The sequence below is a fragment of the Neurospora tetrasperma genome (genome assembly GCF_000213175.1).
Source record: "Neurospora tetrasperma FGSC 2508 unplaced genomic scaffold NEUTE1scaffold_3, whole genome shotgun sequence".
Taxonomy (NCBI): domain Eukaryota; kingdom Fungi; phylum Ascomycota; class Sordariomycetes; order Sordariales; family Sordariaceae; genus Neurospora; species Neurospora tetrasperma.
In genome coordinates, this window is record NW_009799101.1 from 4716994 (window position 1) to 4735677 (window position 18684).

Sequence of the window (18684 nt, forward strand, 5' to 3'; positions counted from 1 at the left end):
ATTCTTCTCAAGCCACTTGGGATAATTTGGGCTCAGGCCTTTCCCACCATACTTGGAGCCGGAACTCGTTCCGTGTATCATGATCGCAGGCACATGGGATCCCATGCACAGATCCGGTATAGACTGCCTTCTTGACCCACAGTAGGGCGACTATGATATCTGAGAGAACTAAAAGGGATGGAATTTGATCACAGTTCACCCTAACCAACGTGTTGTGTGATCCGGATCCAGGTATGTCTTTCGGATAGCAGGGTTGAGGGTCTCTGTACGCCAGACATACGTAGCCGTTCAGCAGGACCAGGGGGCCGCCGGCTTTCTTCATCGGAAAATAATCCAACAGTACCTATCATTGGCCTTTGTGAGCTCCCTGATATCGACTTGTCTCGTTCAAGTTGGTTCCCCTTGGCGTCATCTTCATTCGGGCTCGGATCGTTGGCCCCCGCGCCTCATAATGGAGTTGAAAGGTTGGCGTCAAGGTCGAAGTTCGATCCGCATCACCATGGAAAATGTTGGGCCTGATCGTCAGCAGGGGCTCTTTCTGGGGAGTCTCGGACCAAGATCCGGTTGTGTGTTAGCAAGTCTCACCTGTTCGCTGCTAGACAGAAAGCAACGTGACAGATCGTTTGTGGCGCTCGGCTATGACGCAGGGACCAATGAGGTCCGAAATGAACACTCCAAGTTGGCAGCCCTCACCAATGCCACGCCTTTCATGAGAGGCAGAAGGCCATCATGAACCTGCATGTCTTTGACGTTCGAGACGTTTTCGTGGAAGTCTTCCGCCAACAGTATGAAACGGATATGCTGAGACCTGAGGCCATCGCCAACCCCAATTGTTTGGCGCTGGGATTCAGGGAAGAGTTTACTTGCGGTAATCATGACACCTTCCACCCAGCTCCTTGGCGTTCCGCGACATAAGGTCTCTGCCCAGTCAGAAAATGTGGCAAGGAGCCGCGGGACATGCAATGCTAAGATACCGGTGATGTCAACGTCGGATCTGCTTGAGATGCGCCGTGCCGGAACTCGCAGCCCTTGCGCTTCATGTCCAGGGTTGGCGAACTAATAACGAGGCGGATATTGCAGCGTTGTAGTAGAATTCTGGGATGTCGTTTACCAGCTGACGGGAATTGCGTTCCGGAATCTGATTCGATGAGCATGGCAATGGCGATGCACGACTTCTCAGCGCCACAAGCTAATCATGTACGTTCGCACCACAACATCGGCAATGCAAGCAAGATACCCGATCTTGGTTCCCGAATTTCGGGATTGGGGGCAGAATCGATCCAGATCCATGGCGCTAACACGTCAGATCGCAGTGTGACGCAAGCTCAAAAAGACCATCTCGGGCTCCCACTCCAAGTTATTAGAGGAATCAAATCCTGCTCCGATTCTTCGCTTGACTTTAGATAACTGTTGAGAGGCTCTGATCGCGAGGTCCGCGAACGAGGGGGACACTGGACATTTAAATCGAGGATTGCCAGACTTTGTTTGCCACATGGAAATCGAAGCCAGGGGTTTAATTGCCTTTTAGCGCACCCCCTGTCAAGAACTCTGAATCCCCCTGTTCTCATATTAGGTCATCCCCTCCATCGCCAATCACTGAACCGGCCAGAAGAAAATGTATCGGCGCGGAGAACATCAGAACGACAACATGCTGGATCCTCTCTCATATATCATGGAATTCGAAGCGGCTTAGATCTGATGTTTTGCAGTGACCCTGCCGCGAACATTGGCTGTCTCTGACCTACAACCCGATCGTTCGTCTCGGTCGGGTGTTACCTGTTCGCATCGTGGCCGCATTATTGTTTCACGAGACTGTTAAGACATGTTCAACGTATTCTCTCGGGTCAAACCACGGCAAGACACACTCTCTCCAGTCCGAGACTCTTCGAAAGGAAAACGTCCGTGTCCCTGATTGTTCGGCCATTGTGGCTGTGATTCGAGCTCGTCATTCTTCTGGAGGCCGCTTCCACAGGATGACCAAGTTCGGAACTCGAAGTCTTCATCAACCTTTCCCGGGCCGTCAACACCCATACCTCCCTTTGGTAAACCCATGTCTGGTTCAGCTGGCCAACGCTAGGGAGACCGGGACCGCTTGGTTCCGTGGATATATGGGAAAATATCACACAGAAAAAGAAAAGAAGAGGAACCTAGCAATACCCTGTACCAACTTCCATCGGCATGTAAATGAAGGTAATAAAGGCCGAGAACCCCATAGCAACATTGCCATCATTTGGTAGCTTGCCTAATGGGATTCTGGTCGTGTGAGACATGGAATTCCATGTGGTGATCGAGTTGGACCCCGAGAGGTGTGCCACTTGGCCTGGCCCATATCCGAAAGTCCGGATCGTCGGTCTCCATTACTGTGGATCTATGTTTTGGTCGGTTGAGCTGTCAATCCGACATAGCGTGGTTTGCTGCTCCGTGGAATGGAATCCCGATCATGTGAATAGCATGTCGTTGAGGGTGCTCGTCGTGTGGCACGTCGCGCTGTCGTCAGGTGGTGAGGTCGTGGTACTATTTGCGGACTAGCAGTTAGTTGAAAGCGACATTCCATGGCAGATCTAACCGTTTGGTACTTAGCAACTTGAAGTAGTGATAACACATGCTGTGGTTGTCGGCGATGGACAAAGTGGCTGGCGCGGAAGAGTGTGTCGTGGAGAGACACAAGGTTGTAGGGATATAATTTCAGTCAAGTGGAAGAGCTACCTCGGCAACCGCGTACGGTCGGGGAAGAGAAAAATAGGCAACAACGAAGCTGTTGACGTGCCAGATTGAGGTGGACGGGATGGACGTGGGTGGTTCAGACTCGGTAGAGGTAACTGAAGTACCCCGCCAGAGAAGACAAAGGCGGGCATGACGTGCTGCACTGAAAGATGCAATTGACGGGCAAGAACGCTCATCGAGAAGCACAGCAGGAGCAGACCCCTCAGTTGCAGAGATACACCATAAGCAGAAGGTACGTCCCGTCCAGCCTGGCTAGGTACGTACCTCTAGGCATCTCCCCACTGATCAGAGCTGGCTGATAAGTCGAAAGATCGGACCGGATTCCCAACAATTCAGTGGGCTTGTGGTTAAACGGCGTGATGCGTCGCTAAATCCCAGCATCGGGGCTGTTAATCAACCTAAAAAAATGGCGTTCCTCTCGAAAGCCCGGGGGCAGCTGTCTCCTGGGCTCAGTACCTACCTAGGGGGTTTTCTGACAGCTAGTGTTGACAGCTGGCGTCTTCCGGCTACGCAAATAAGGCTCTACTACTCCTTTCCAGTTGTCTTCACGTCCTGTGTTCGATTTACACCCACTCTTCTTTTTTTCTGCATTTAAGATGCGTTGCTTGATTCATCCTCCTGGCCACGTCTTGAGGGAACCGACGAAGATGGGAACAACTCATATGAAGCGGATCGATACAATGAAAGATGGAGATCAATAACGCGAACTACGGGGCGAGAATTCTTCGTCTCCTATCGCTTCACTGTCGAATCCTTGTCATAAGAAAGAAGAGTCGCCATCGCGAGCGCCGTTAGTTTCTGCTTCCATGGTTGATATCGTTCCTTCCCTAGAGTAACATGCAAGTAGCACAGCGAGGTCACGAAACCACATATGGGCCCGCAGTGTCATTGTCTCCTTCCCAGATTCCCGTGCACCTACATCCCTCCCCCTCATGAAAAGTACCACTCATTGAATGTTCAGTGGACCTGATTTTCCACTTTGTTCTTCCACAAAACTTTACATCTCGCTTCCGCTTCAACTCCTCTTCCCCCTTCCAAATCAGGACAACAGCTAATGTGTGTCATACCAGACTAGTTCTCGCCATCCCCTGGGTACGTCTATCTTTCTCCCAAATTCACCTCGCCCGGATACATTTCGCACACATACAGTACGACGGATGCGCCAAAATTGACCCGTCATTGCTGCCCAGATGCCGACGAATATCCTCCCACAAGCTGGATTGTTCAATCGGGTCGAGCTCAGCCTTCATCGAATCAATCGAAGGGTTAGAAACAGTGCTCGTAGTTGGCTCGTACTCTACCACCATCGAGCCGTTGGAGGCAATGGAACGTATACTCTCGAGCGGATCGCATTCCACCGCCATTGAGCTGATTGAAACGTCGGAAGGCGTGCTGTCAGTTGAATTGTCTTCTACTACCATCGAGCCGACTGAGGTGATGGAAAGCCTGCCATCGTCCGGATCACATTGTACCACCATCGAGTCAATGGACGGATTGGAAACCTTGCTCCCTGTCGAATCGCAGTTTACCACCATTGAACTGATCGAATGGTTGGAATCCATCTGTTCGATGGGATCGTACTCTACCGTCATCGAGCCGATGGAGGGGTTAAAAGGCGTGTTTCCGGTAGGAGGATCGATGGGAGGCGTGGACGACTTGTCTTTCTCCCTCGATACACGAGTGGCATGTGGGGTTTGCTGAGGCTTGGTCTCCTTCGCGGGATCTGGCTTGGATGCTTCAGGCTGGGGTGGCTTGGGCTGGGGTGGCTTGGGCTGTAGTGGTTTGGGCTGTAGTGGCTCTTGCTTGGACAAGGTCACTGGCGGTTCCTCTCTACCTTCTGTCTGGGCAGGAATCTCGGGAATCTTCTTCAACCTCATGGGAACCATGCGACAGGATTGTGTCTGTTGGTGCCCTTCCTTTTTCTCAGTCTGTGAAATCTCCCTTTTGTTGTCTGTTTTTAACGCAGATGGCGTCTCGCTCAGGTCGTGGTGAACAGGGACGGTATTCGTACCCTTCGAAGTTGATGTGCCTGTGCGGCGAATCGAAGGTGGCCTTTCGCTGTCGTTCTTCTCACTTTTCGCAACTTCTTCTTCGTTCTTCTGTTCAGCGGGAGACAGCTTCTTCTTGGAATTTTCCTGGTTAGCGGCGTGGTCATTGTCCTTCGGTTTTGCTGGAAGCTGAGGCCGGCACTTCAAGGCCACGGCTGGGTGTTTATCAACTGATGAGCCTGCCTTGACCTTGTCATATGTCGAAGGATGAAGTTGGGGCGTTCCAGGAGGAGGATGAAATGTTGGTCTCTTTGACTTCGAGATGGGTAGGCTCGGTTGGTGCTGGTGCTCGAGAGCTTTTGGTTCGACAGGTTGGGGCTGCTGTCGAAGACCGGCCGTGGACATGTTGGTCTTGGCGACTTCTTGGACTTCTGACCGTCGGTATATGGGCTTTGGGGACACCCGGTTTTCTGTTGATTTTTCCGTGACTTCCGGGGCTTTTTTCTGGCAATTTTGGGGCAGTGTCTTCCCTGCGGGAGACTCAGAGAGTGCGGATCGAACACCTTCCTTCTTCGTCTTTGTCTCGTGGGATTGAGATTCATAAAACTTGACGAGGTCTGAAACGCCCCGTGATCTATATACCTTGGGCTTCTCGTCCAACTTGTCGTCATTGCCAGAGACTCCCTCGTGATGATGGCTGGCGCCCAAGTGGAGACCGCGGCTGGCTGGTTGTGGCCGAGAACTCATGCGAACTCTCACCTCCATCTCGCTTTTCCGATGTTCGCACTCGATCAGCGTCTTTCCTTCGATGTCTTCAATCTCCACCTTGACTTTGTCCTTACCGCTCTTCTGTCTCTTCTCTTCCTTTTGCACCTTCTTGAGGTCATCCTCAAAGTTCTTCTTTTCCTCGAGCCACTTCCTTATTTCAAGTCTTCTCTCTTTCCTGGCCTTTCTCTCCTCTTCGAATCTCTCCGCCTCGAGCCTTTTTTCTCTCTTAATCTTTTTTTCTTTGAGCCTCTCCTGCTCCAGCCTCTCACGTTGAAGCTTCTTCTGTTGAAGCTTCTCTTGTTTCAGCCTTTCCTTCTCGCGCTTCTTCTCCTCTGCCTTCTCCATGTCAACATTACGTTCAATCTCAGCCTTCTCACGCGCGCTATCACCTTCCTCCGCCCACTCCAACGTTCTTCGTCTCATCTCCTTCACTATTTCCAGCCTCAAGGCCGAGCCACCGTCGCCCATATCCATACCAATAGTCTTCATCACCCGCTGAAGCATAATCAACTCCTGCTTTTCGAGTCCAGCGCCTGCTGATCGTCCACTCTTGGAGTCACCTGTGCGAAAGACATACTCCGCCGGCACCCTCCCCGCTTGAACAGGGAGACTCCATCTCAACTTGTTCTTGTATCTCTAGTACGTTAGAACAACGCTGGCAGATCTCGTCGCATCTTGTCGGAAGCCGTCCGGGAAGACTTTAGAGGCATACTCCTCGTAGTAGTTACGGCACTTGGGACAGAAGCCGTACACGACCTCGTGCAGGAGGGTTAGAGGGGGCCGGCATGATGAGCGGGTTGAGCGTTGCTGGTGGGCGACTGGCTTCAGGGACTTCAGACACCAAGTCAGGAAGGCATCTTTTACTTTGCTTCCCGTGTCGATAGTGGAGGGCCATGGTTGAGGAGGTGCTTTCGTGGGGGTGGAAACAGTAACCTCACAGGGAATTTCGCGCTTGGTTACATGGCCGCATACGGAGTGCAGCTGGCAAAGTTGGTGGCACATTGTATCGATGTGTTGTGATGGACTCTACCTACAGGTTAAGTGAGTGATGGGTTAGCGCACGGTTTGAGATGAAGTGGGTGAGCGAAGCTCTGTTGCTTACGGGAAGTTGTGGGCTTAGTAGTATTATTACCATCTAGATGGGTAGGTATACTCTTGTGCTAGTTGCTTGCGATCAAATATTGTGGTTAGATGTGTTAGGTTTGGCTTTGTGGTTGTGATGATGTCGGAAGAGGGAGACAGTTTTTTTGAGTCTGAAGAGTGCACACCGCAGCGGAATATACGTCACCAGGTCAACAGTCGCCTGCTTGTAAATTCTGGTTGTTGCGTTGATTCCATGGTTGCTAGCATCCAGGTTGATGTTATTGATTGTCTATACCATGAACAACTATGCTGTTCGTGCTGTTGTGCTCAGGCAGCCTGGTTCCAGAGTAGCATGTTGTTCAGGTGACAGGCTCTTGTTTAGAAAACTTCTGAACAGTGAGACTGGAACACTGGTCGGGCTAACCGGGAACATGAATAGGGCCCAAAGTTCGATGGCTGTTGATGAAGACTACATTCTCCGTAGTTCTATATAGTATAATGAGAAGAGGATTTGATTCTTCGCTCATAAATGTAGGTGCCCAGCGGAACAAGAGGCACCGGACGAGGGCTGAGACGTGTATGTCTGTAGCTCATCTCGGCACTGCAAGTAGCTGAGAACCTACAACTGCAACGTAAATAAGGTAGAGTCTTATGAGGTGCTGAGGTGAGATGTTTTATGGGCAAATAGAGGTACGAAAGTGACCCCCAAACATGGAGCAACCGCGTTGCCAAGGCGGCACTGGCTCGCGCGGTCTTGGCATCGGTCTTCTTCCGGATTTCCCTTCTAACGGTCATGCTTTTGCCTGTTTCCTCTTTGGCAACAAATTAGTTTTGGATGCCAGAAAACGCGCGACGAGTTATTTGTCAAGAACAATACCAGTCAGGTTATCAAGGATGCCTTGTTTTAACGAAATGGTTTACGGAAGCTATAAGAGATCGGACCAGTCGTGTTTTCAGTCCCGCGATAGGCGGGAATGATTTTTTGTTCAGTTTTATGATGATGTAGCTGCCCGCTGATGAAAGTTCCCAGGTGAACCAGGCGTCGTCAAGATACCACAAATCAGGTGTGGTGAATCTACCTAATATTCGCAACATTCTTGAGAAATTCTTGTGCCATCAGCCGTAGCCGCCAGGGCCACGGCGACTGGATATATCAACTTCCTGTCGCTGTGTGTGCCGCTCTATCGTGCAAAGCCAAATCTACCAAACGATAAAAAGCCGAAAAGCATGGAAACCAGGGACCATCCAATCAGTTGTATGTTTTGAAACCACTATCCAAAATAACGTTAAATGTATGGGAGCAAGCCTTGTGCCATCAGCCGCACCAGGCAGTGGATTGCCGTCTCGAAACCACAGTTTGGCAAGATTGTTTAAGAGATAGAAAAACCGGCAAGCAAAACCTTTGAGGTACCCTCTTCGTAGGAGAAGTTGGATGTCGTAAACTGTGAAACAAGAGGAATCATTCGTCAAAATCGTCAGTTCTGCCTGGACTTCGCATGTGCCGCCATTTCCCGTCTGGTGCTCCCATCTCATATAGCTTCTGAGTTACTTCTCTCCCTGCCATCCAATCCATCCCCTTACTCTCAACCTAGCCTTCGTCGACGCTCGATGACTCGCCATAAAAATGAGCATGTCACCGCACTCCGTCACGAAAAGCTCGGCAGGAACCGGGTCCAACCGGCGACCTCATAAACGCCCTTTGGCACCTCACGGAGACTGGAGAACATGAGAACCACCAGGGCGACTCGAGAGATCGCGTAGATGGTGCCGAAAAAGATGTTGATATATCTCGCATATCTGCCAATTCCCGACTCAAGACGCCTTTTCGACCTCTGGTATTGGCTGCGGTGACTCCATTTGTCGAGAGACACCTCTAGGAAACACTCGTGGAGTGTCTTGAGAACCCTAGGTTCGTGGTTTTCCAAGCCTGGGATCCCCATCGTTCGGGCAACGAGTGTGACCTGCTCTTCGTATTGGTGCCATGTTTTCCCGTCCAGGGACTCATAGGTGTCTTTGAGCTGCAACATACAATTCCAGATATTTTCCAGCAGATTTACCTGACGATTTTTCTCGTCTTCCAAGTTTGACAGGAGAGTCCTGAATTCCAGCAAGCTCGTCACGTGTTCGGTTATCTTTCTTCGCGTGTCTTCGTACTTGTCCTCTCCGAATACAGGTCTCAAACTTGGGTCGTCGATATTGAAATGCAAAAGCTGTACCCAAGCGTCAGGCAGCCTTTGAAGCGACGAAAGCTTGGTCAAAGTCTCTTTCCTGGCTTCAATCTGGTGACGGGAGAGACGACGGGTGCCGAGACGACTCAAAAAATAGGTGAAGGCCAGTGGAATGAGGGGTGACACTGTTGACACCACTGAAGTAATTTGCCACACGTACCGCTCAGTAATGGTCGGAAACCGCCATTTCCAGGCAATGCAATGGAAAGCCCCGAATACCACACATAATACTGCCATCAGAGGCCGAACCACTGGGAAGTCTCCTTCCATCCACAGCTCATCATTTCTGATTCGGTAATGCTGAGAGGCGAGGTCGCCGTACTTCAATGTGTGTAGCATGGGTGATGATAAGCGACTGAAGAAGGGCTCAGCAGACCGTTCAATGACTTCATTCGGCCGCCTTTCATCTACCACAATATGCAGTGATGTCGAATTCGAAATGTCTTTTGGCTTCCACCAGTTGACCAGATATGTGACCAGAGCGAAGACCGCAAACGCCGCTGTCCCAAGCTCAAGTTGAGTCACAGGTCGGTGAATTGTAGCTCGATTGATGAGATCCAAAATGAGTCGACTGATTTGGACCATCGAAAACAGCTTCACCAACCAATCGGCCTTACTTTTGTCATCAATTTCGGCCGCCGAGAGTCGAAGCTCCTGGAGCGGATGGCCTTGCCGCCATTTGCGCAAATCCCAAGTGGCGAGATGATCGCCTCGTAAGATCGAATATTCCAAGGCATCATTCGTCGTGAACCTCAACCCTCTTAGTCCCCCCATGTTGGCGTAGTAAGCGTGGTTGATGGTCCAATATTGGATTTCTTCATACTCTTGTCTTCCGTTCCGTTCAGTCATAGGGATGCGGCAACTTCGGGGGAGCCTTGGAGTATTGAAACTCCTGCTCTGGTTGTACTCGAGGTTGAAGATCTCCTTGCCGGTGGATCATTGTTATTGTCTTCCTCTGCGTTATTTTCCGCGATGTTTGGAGGCCAAAGGGTCAGAACAACCCACTTATGTAGTAGTTGCATCCACGGGCTGTAGGCGGCTTTCCATCTCCTGGTAACTATGTGTTCATGTAACTTTGGAGACGTATAGGTTGAACTCGACTCAAACCATTCTGGGTGACTCTCCATCATCTCAGCCATCAGATGAAGTATATGAAGCGCGAAGCAAAACTCGCATATACCTTTGGCAAAGATGAACTCGGGGAAGAGGATGGTAATGAACATCCACTTGACTTTCCGCAGAAACCGAGTCCATTTCGAGTCCGCAGGGATAGGGAAATTGAGATGTAGGACAGTCCAGGTACAAGCAAAGATAGTCGTTAGACACTCAAGGAGGAGCATTAGTGTCCCCCTTTGTGATGGATTGTTCACCCATCCTACTGCGTCCTGTAACCCATTAGACACAGTGGTGTTTTGGGCTATGACGGCTGTCGCAACCAAGGCAACCAGAAGCGTGCCAGCATGGTCGACTGGGGCCATGATTGCCTGATCGAAGTGTTGTTGGGGACAGCGTTTGACAGGTATCGAATGAAGCGATGACGTGTTTTTTGCATCGGCTATGGCCTAGAGGCGGCCAGGAGGATGGAGCAAGATCGGATGGGTGGATGAGTCTTGATAGCTGATGGGCTTCGCTTGTACTGCTGAGTGTTGGACCTTGCAGAGATTGTCAGAACTTGACGGGACAACGTGTTGGTGAAGGCGTTGAATGATGGAAGAAGGGGGTTGAGAAGAGGAGGACTGAACTTGACGAAGTGTATAGGCAGAGAAGGGAGCTATCGGTGTACTGTACTCACTTGTGCCAAATAACCTAGATGTCGATGATGGCTTCAACACTGAGGATACTGGTGTTTGCGCGGAGGGAATGATGTTGGGTATGATCGGTTCGATGGCAAGAGAAGGAATGAAAGAAAAGGAAGAATGACAAGGAGCCGGCAGCCCGTATAGAATCAGTGTTGAGATGAAGGGCGAGCACGAGTCGAGGGGAAAATGGTGAGAAAGGAGAGAAGGGCGAGCGAGGTATGAGGAATGATCGAGAAGAAAAAAAAAAAGAAAAAGAAAAAAAAAAGAAAAAGCGAGTTCGAGAATGTTGGTCAGGCTGTATTTATGTAAGAAGCCTCACCCTAAAGACTCATCCGCCCTGGTTCAACCGAATCGAGGTCCTCTCTCGGGGCTGGCTAAGCAGACATGACGTATGGCCGTGTCGACGGCAACCATAAGAACAGTCGCGACCAGGGCCAAGTGCAAGCCTTACGCCCTTCGCAAAGCTTCCGATTCGGTTGAGTGAGTGCAAGATCGGGCAATTCCAGACAGCCAACACACACTGGAGTACCGTATAATCTCTCGACATTGACTTTCGGGTAATCACTTTTCATGTAGGCATAAGTAGGGTTAAAGGTGAAAAGAAGCAGTGAAGAGACATGCACCTAGTTAACCGACACCTTTAACCCTGCTTATGACTACACAGTACATGAAAAGTGATTGCCCAAAAGTCAAGTTCGCGAGAATATACGGTACTCTTTTTGGCTCAGTCCGTGTGTACCATTTGTTGGGAACCAATGACACACGAAACGTACCTGATGTGTGGAGGCATTTTCCTCCATATATTTTCCTCCTCCTCACCGGCAACGGTGCGTTGAGTTCCCCGGTGGTGACTCAACACTGTACAGTCCATAGAGACTCGGCCCAAAAGCGTTGTCGTGTGCGTGCTGCTTGTTTTTGGAAATCGCGGCAACCGCCTCAGGCTTTTATGAACGGTAACCGAACCCTAAAACAAGCAACCACCTCCCCTGCGGACCCCACGAAGTCTTTCTAATGGTAGAGAGAGGTCGGACATTAGACACCGGACTGGGAATGGAACTTGAACATCGACGTCATTCTGTAGAGCCAAAGCATGTGTTTTGGCCTGTAACTTCAGGCCACCCACCACACACGGGTCTAGAACGTAGTAGACTTCAACTGATCTTGGGCACCAAGACCGCTCGCTCATTGCCGATTAGTGAAATCGTTGGGAGGGGAGTGGCGTAGCTGAAAACATGTAGATGAGCGGTTGAGCAGACGAACGCATTACGCAAGGAAAATAAACTCCGGGTGTGCCTGGTAGCTCTATCCGACAATTGAACAATGGTGGTGTGGTGGGAGTCGGATGCAAATCCCCAACAAACTGCGAAAGAGGGTAAGGAGCGCAACGAGTGCCGCGGTGGGGTGGTTGTAGGAGTTCGAGAGGGCATCGACGGGGACGAAGGGCATTGGAAGAGCCAAATTGTGGCGTTGGAGCCTGCTGAACAGAAAGGCGGAAGGGCAGGCAGAATCGGGACAATCGTGTCAGCTGAAACGAGGTGTATAATACTGCATTGTTTTCCTTGGACCAGAGCCCAACTAACCTTGCCAAACTTAAATGGCCCCTCCGTACATTACTTTCATGTATTGTACATGTCCGAAATTCCTCGTGTTCCCTGGTACAAGATCGTGGCTGAAGCACCTCCAGGTGGATAACAACAGACCCTCGAAAACAATGAACGCAGTGTCTTGTTGATTGATACGCCTTAGCCGCATTGCAACATCGCGAGAAATCGCTTTGTGAAGTGGTAATCGGGGTCAAGCGACAATGTGCCCCTTGATCCGCATCCAGTTGTATTTGACCAAGGCCGTGACTCGCAAAGAGGTATCACGCCGGGCCGGACATGAGCCAGGGGTTGGGGCTTAAATGGACAGCCCCTTTGCTGAAAAGGGGTGACGGATGTATGCTACAAAGGCCGTTTAGTTATAGCCATCTGCCTTTTTCCAGCCAAGACTGCACTGCCATGGCCACGAGGGAACCTACGACTTTTGAGCATAGCGCTTCCGAGTTGACTCGTATTTTGCTCGGACAAGTGGCAGAATGAGTTGCCAATACCTGGCTCTCAAGTGCTTGTACGAAGGGCTGGTCTTGTCTCGTAGATACTGATCGATCTGGATCTCGGTGGGTTGATGCTGCGGGAGATCATCAGAAGAAGGGTCAAAGAGGAGCATATCCAGCCTGATGTCGAGGGATGCGGGACTCGATGGGACGTTGCCAATTTCCCAGATCCAATACCCATCTATGATCGTTGGATGGTGGCCCTGAAGAGAGTGCATGATGGAGGATGGCGAGTAGTTCGTGATGTGTCTGTCGATGGAGAACGAATAGCAGACTCGAGGGGGGAGCGAAGACGGGGAAGGAGGAGAGAGGAAGAATATTGTAAATCCCAAATTTGGTTGATGATGAGGGGTAAAGTGCCCTGGATGCTGTCAGCTGGCAACTGCGGCTTTCTGTTCCTTCCATGAGAGGGAAGTGGAAGCTGTCAATCGCGGCATCAACTTGCATAACTCTGCAGAGACATTCTTTCCTTGAACGACTTGCATCTTTTTCCAACTTTAATTTTCCTTCCTTCCCCTTCATTTTCTCTCTCTTGCCTCAGTCGGTTCCGACGAACCAGTCCACGCGCCTTCCACTCCCGTCGTCGCGGCAGGTTCACGCAACGAACCGAAGCATCCCGGCCAGCAGAGCCGGGCCTTGACCACACTCAAGTTGCTCTTGTCAGGAGGCTATCCCGTGAGAGAGAACAGAACATGGACACCTTTACGATGTCCATCCGACTGGCTGATGCATTCCGTCCACCTCTATTGAACGGTTCCCGCGCCCAACGACGCGTTCGACCACCGGCTCTCTTACTCTCGACACAGACTTCTGACATCGAGTAGCAAAATTGCAAGGACTGCTCGGTCGGGTTATTCGAGAATAAATAGGCTGCCGCCTCCGGACCAGCGACCTCCGAATCAAGGACTCATCGAGTGTCCGGCCGAGGGCAGTCAGCGCCGCGCACAAACTATCCGCCACCCAGCACTTTCCTGGAACAATCGAGCCTTGAAGACCGCTTGGCTTAGAGACATCAAAGAGATCGCAGATCGTCGAGCGTCTGAGCTGAACGTTGGTAGAATCTCACCGCCCAATCGATGCAGTGGTTTCTGTGTCTCCGGTTGAGAATGTCGTCAAAATAGGCTCTAGTGTTAACTCGGGCCAAAATGGGTCCATCCAACCCAAGGCCTCTGATTGGGCGAGCAGGAGCTTTCCCTTGTCTTCCCCAGGACTCCTCTCGCCCGGCAGGCATTCTCAATCCACCACTTTTGCCAACGACGATGACGGCGACGACGACAGCAACACCGACACCACATCATCCCAACCACGACACACAAAAAGACGCGGCTCCGAATACAATGTGAGCAAAAAAAAAGTTGCCCAAGATTTGTCCAAGTTGATTACCAAGACGGACCTCAACAACTTAGATCCCCCATGTTGATCAACGGGCATGATTTAAAATGGAATTTCCGTTACACAATCCTTTCAGTCTCGACAGCGGCTTCCATCGGCGCGACGAGTCAGGTCCCAGAAAATTTGCACCTTCCTCATTTTGCAATGTTGGTGTCGTGCACTATCAGGCTTGGCAATGCCTTGGCGGCGGCTGGGCGTTTTTGTCACCCCCTCGCCAAGATGATGCCGAGAGCTGGGCATGGCTTGTTTCTCGTCCCTGCCTTATCTTCAAGCCGAAGGTAATGTACGGGAGGTCTGGGCATAGGTTGATCCCGTCTTGACTTTTGCCTCTGTGGCGCTTCCAGGCTTGGGGATTCTTTGAGTTCCTGATTTTTTTTACAATCGGTTGTCGCGATATTTTACGATGTTGTTGTGGTGTTGTGGTGTTCAGGTGAGCGAAGAACCGAGTTGGGTGCTCGGTCTGGGCATCGATCTCTATCAGGGCCAGGGCTGTGCTGATTCTATGGCGAACAAAACCGAGAAGTTGTTTGTCCAGGTAACCGACTTGGTAAAACATTATCCTGCATTGCAGTGTGCTGTCTTCGCCTTGCTCAGCCATTGCCTTTTTCGACACCGAGCAAGTATTCCCAAGCTGAATGGTTTTGGTGTCGCTGATGCCCCCAAATGCCTGGACCCCCATCTTTCGGCCAATGGAGTCGTGCCCCTGGTGTAAACACTAGCGGCGGGTCTTTGTATGTAAATTCCCCCATAGGTTCCGACCGGGATGTTAGTGCTTTGCTTACGCCATCCACAGATAACCGCACCGCAAACAATCCACAGATAACCGCAACGGTCCACAGTCAGTAAGGTATTGATGTGAAGAAAATAATTATCAGGATCTCAAATCTGATACCGGGCAACTTCTCGGTGTTATATCCCTACCTTACGGAACCACGATAAGACCACGCGTGGCTGATACGCCTCATGAATTCCTAAGACGGCTGCGTTGGGAAGGATGAATAGAGAGATTCATTCACACAATGGAATAACCTACATGTTAAGGTTACAGTGGCCGAGTGGCTACCCTGGTTTGTGTCGGCCTGGATGACGACGCGGGCACTGTCTTTTTACACTTTAACATTTCAAAACTCCAGGTCTTCGGTCGCTGAAAGAAGCTAGTGGGGCCGCTATTGTGCATGGCGCCATCCACTGATTGTATCTATCCTGTCCAATCAGTGATGAGCAGTCTCAGTCGCTCGCGTGCTGCCGGTGGTGTTCTGGACTTGCGCCCGTTCATCTCTTCTCTTTTTGGCTGCTTGGCCCATGTTTTTAGGCTCAGGGTTGGGGTTAACTATGAGAGGCTTCGAGAGGCTTCCTCCTCATGCTCGTCCCTTGTTCGTCTTCCCCGCAGACTGAGGAGGACTTGGGGGACGATGCCACTCAACGTCTGTCTTATCTCAGCCACCCGCACTCGTGTCTCCCATTCGCTCACCGAGTTCGTCTTTTTATTTCACCTTTATAAGTCACACAAAAGAAAGCTTGGCGTCCAGGAGCCCCCCAAGTAGGGACCCAGTGCAACACAAACACCCCGGGGCAGGAAAAAGAGAGCCGCCTCCATGCGACAATGTACAGACCTGACTAATGGAGTCGTGTTATCTGCCTGGCTAACGCCCAGCGGCGGCCCATATCGGTACATAGTCGTGTATATGGATTGGAGCTGAGATTCCTGGTGACGGGACGGGACTGGGAGATGGGGACATGGGATGCTACCTGGTTTGCAGTTTCCTCGCTTCCTTCCCCATGGGAACTCGGGTTGGTTCTCGGCCGGATTGGAATTATAAGTTGAAACCCTCTCCCGTGTTCCCATGGTCGTCGTCACTTTTTCGGTCTAGACTCCGTCTCGTTTCCATTCTGTCACGCGCCTCTGTCTCTGAACAGTCCGTCCCCGACGTCTCTTGTTCTTCCCGGTGCCTACCACGGACTGCGACTTGGTCGAATCCCGTCCCAACTGGCATATAGAACCCCAAGGCCCAAGTTCGCAGTCTGCTCAAACCGATTGCGACAACAACAACAGCAACAACGTCAGAACGATAGAGTTGGCCCATCATGACCTCCAACTTCAATTTCTTTAAAGGGAGGAGCGACGAAAAGACCACACCAGCCTACGGACAAGACGACGGAATTGAACGCGGCGCTCGTTACAGCAGCGAAAATGGCCAAGTCGTCGACGAAGACGGTGATGGCGATGGTACTGATGATCTCCATCGCGCCATGAAGCCGCGCCAGTTGAGTAAGTCTTTCATTTTTCTTCCCCCAGTCCAACATGCCACAACACAATGGCTAACAAAGTGTTTTTGTTGTTGTCTAGACATGATGGCCATCGCTGGCGCCATCGGCACAGGTCTGATTATCGGCACTGGCACATCGCTCAAACTCGGCCCCGGCTCCCTGCTCATCGGATACCTGATCATGGGAATCTGCGTCTACATCGTCATGGTTGCTCTCGGCGAGATGGGTGCCTGGCTACCACACAAAAAGTCCTTCTCCGGTTACGCTACACGTTTCGTCGATCCTGCTTTCGGTTTCGCTACGGGATGGAACTACTTTTTCAAATACGTGATTGTGCTGCCCAACAACCTGACGGCTACGGGAATTATTCTGCAATATTGGCGACCGGACATCAATGTGTCTGTGTGGATCACGGTCTTTGGTGTGGCCATCATTGCTGTTAACGTACGTTTCCCCCCCCCCCCCCCCCCTTTTTTTTTTCCGTTCTCGCTAGGGAGCAGCAAAGCTAACAGGTAACAAACAAACAGCTCATCCACGTCGCCTTCTTTGGCGAAGCCGAATTCTGGATGTCGCTCATCAAAGCTCTCATCATTGTCATGCTCATCCTCCTCTGCTTCATCATTGCCCTCGGCGGCGGTCCCAACCACGTGCGCACCGGTTTCCGATTCTGGCGAGACCCCGGCGCCTTTGCCCAGTATTCGGCTTCGGCAGGCGACGACAAAGTGGTGATCCCCGGTGCCACCGGCCGTTTCTTGGGTGTCTGGGCTTGCATGGTCCAGGCCACCTTTGCCTACCTCGGCACTGAGCTCGTCGGCGTCGCGTTCGGCGAGACCCCCAACCCCCGCAAGAACGTCCCTCGCGCCGTCAGCCAGACGCTCATGCGTATTGTCTTCTTCTACCTCGGTGGTATCCTCGTCTTGGGCATGGCCGTCAAGTACACGGACCCCCTGCTCGGCGCTGTCAAGAAGACCAGCGGTCTGGCTTCCCCGTTCGTCATCGCGGCCAAGAACGCTGGTATCAACAAGCTCGACGACGCGGTCAACGGACTGTTGCTCATCTTTACCGTATCAGCTGCCAACTCGGATATCTACCTTGCCTCGCGCACCCTCTGGGCCTTGGCCAAGGACGGACAGGCGCCGGGCATCATGAACAAGACCAACAAGCGCGGTGTGCCTGTGCCGGCCGTCATTCTGTCCTCCTTGTTCATTCTTCTCGGATACATGAACGCCAGCAAGGGATCGTCGACCGTATTTGGCTACTTTGTGTCGCTCGTTACGGTCTTTGGGGCCCTGAACTGGGTTGCCATCCTTGTTTCGTACCTCTTCATGATCCGGGCGATGAAGGTGCAGGGCGTTCCTCGCGAGGTCATGCCGTACAGAAACATTTTGCTGCCGTGGGGTGCCCCGATTGCGCTGTTCCTGACCATCCTCATTATCATTTTCAACGGATTCGGCGCGTTCTTCCCGCACTTCCAGGTGGACAAGTTCTTGACGAGTTACATTGGTATTCCGGTGTTTTTGATCAACATTGGATGGTGGAAGGTATTCAAGAAGACCAAGCGGGTGAGGCCGGAGGATGCGGATTTGGTTACTGGGAGGAGGACGTTTTAAGTCCTGGTCCAGGGAAGGGAGTGAAGAGGGTGTGGACGAAGAGAAGCATAGAGATGCATTGAAAGAGTTGCGATGTGTTTTTGCAAAAGGGAAGGGAGAAGGTGTTGTAGATACCCATGAATGATGTGAATGATTATGATTCCAAGCTATGATCCTCTCAAGATGACTTCATTGTGCTTCCCATGTTTGGCACTTCTTGATGATTTCATCGTCTTCATGTGGATGGACAGGAGTTGTCGGTTGTTGTGCCAATCAGAGGTCCTCAATAACCCCCAAAAAGGTGCGAGGGATTTTCCCTGTGCTAACCCTACCCCTTATCCACTTCCCCCGCATATCTCCAGATTCTGATCGGGAATTCAGATGGAGTCGCAATTGTTTTTCGACGTCGTGCAAATGTTTATTCACCAATCTTTGATCTCTCACCCAGTCAAACAGAAAACGTCATAAATATTGACTGAAGTGTGTTGGTATCTCCCGTCTGAGCTGTGACGGACGGACAACTTTGCGCGCGCGTCACTGTCTGCGTGCGATTCCTTGTCGCATCGTCGCATCGCATCGCAAATCGCCATATTCTCTCTCCCGCATCCTGCATTGCGTCATCTTCTGTCCGGCGCTGCCCAACCAAACGACCACCCCTCGAGTCCCAATCACGATCCCTTCCTGCTCGCCCAATATCCCGTGGCCTTGATTCTGAATATCTCAAAAGCAACCCGCTCCCCACGATAATCC

The 18684-nt window shown here is 51.3% G+C and overlaps 6 protein-coding genes across 6 annotated transcripts; 2 read left to right on the plus strand and 4 right to left on the minus strand.

The window, feature by feature from the left end:
* Positions 1-3839: 3839 nt before the first annotated feature.
* Positions 3840-6482, minus strand: NEUTE1DRAFT_42402 (uncharacterized protein; the record flags this gene model as incomplete). Its single annotated transcript, XM_009852006.1, has 2 exons — positions 3840-5990; positions 6180-6482. 2 exons carry the CDS (start codon positions 6480-6482, stop codon positions 3840-3842), a joined length of 2454 nt encoding a protein of 817 aa, XP_009850308.1.
* Positions 6483-8209: 1727 nt separating this feature from the next.
* NEUTE1DRAFT_122623 (uncharacterized protein) lies at positions 8210-10420 on the minus strand (the record flags this gene model as incomplete). Its single annotated transcript, XM_009853167.1, has 3 exons — positions 8210-8916; positions 9409-9613; positions 9655-10420. The coding sequence occupies 3 exons, from the start codon at positions 10267-10269 to the stop codon at positions 8210-8212; spliced, it is 1527 nt and encodes a 508-aa protein (XP_009851469.1).
* A 1760-nt stretch (positions 10421-12180) lies between these two features.
* NEUTE1DRAFT_82871 (uncharacterized protein) lies at positions 12181-12975 on the minus strand (the record flags this gene model as incomplete). The annotated part of the gene is made up of 2 exons (XM_009853168.1): positions 12181-12331; positions 12614-12975. The coding sequence occupies 2 exons, from the start codon at positions 12901-12903 to the stop codon at positions 12181-12183; spliced, it is 441 nt and encodes a 146-aa protein (XP_009851470.1).
* Positions 12976-13830: 855 nt separating this feature from the next.
* Positions 13831-14789, plus strand: NEUTE1DRAFT_110552 (uncharacterized protein; the record flags this gene model as incomplete). Its single annotated transcript, XM_009853169.1, has 3 exons — positions 13831-14024; positions 14154-14355; positions 14508-14789. 3 exons carry the CDS (start codon positions 13831-13833, stop codon positions 14787-14789), a joined length of 678 nt encoding a protein of 225 aa, XP_009851471.1.
* Positions 14790-16098: 1309 nt separating this feature from the next.
* NEUTE1DRAFT_64192 (uncharacterized protein) lies at positions 16099-18103 on the plus strand (the record flags this gene model as incomplete). The annotated part of the gene is made up of 3 exons (XM_009853170.1): positions 16099-16346; positions 16425-16789; positions 16873-18103. 3 exons carry the CDS (start codon positions 16163-16165, stop codon positions 17953-17955), a joined length of 1632 nt encoding a protein of 543 aa, XP_009851472.1.
* A 270-nt stretch (positions 18104-18373) lies between these two features.
* On the minus strand, positions 18374-18560 carry NEUTE1DRAFT_117165 (uncharacterized protein; the record flags this gene model as incomplete). Its single annotated transcript, XM_009853171.1, has 1 exon — positions 18374-18560. The coding sequence occupies one exon, from the start codon at positions 18545-18547 to the stop codon at positions 18383-18385; it is 165 nt and encodes a 54-aa protein (XP_009851473.1).
* Between the last annotated feature and the right edge of the window lie 124 nt (positions 18561-18684).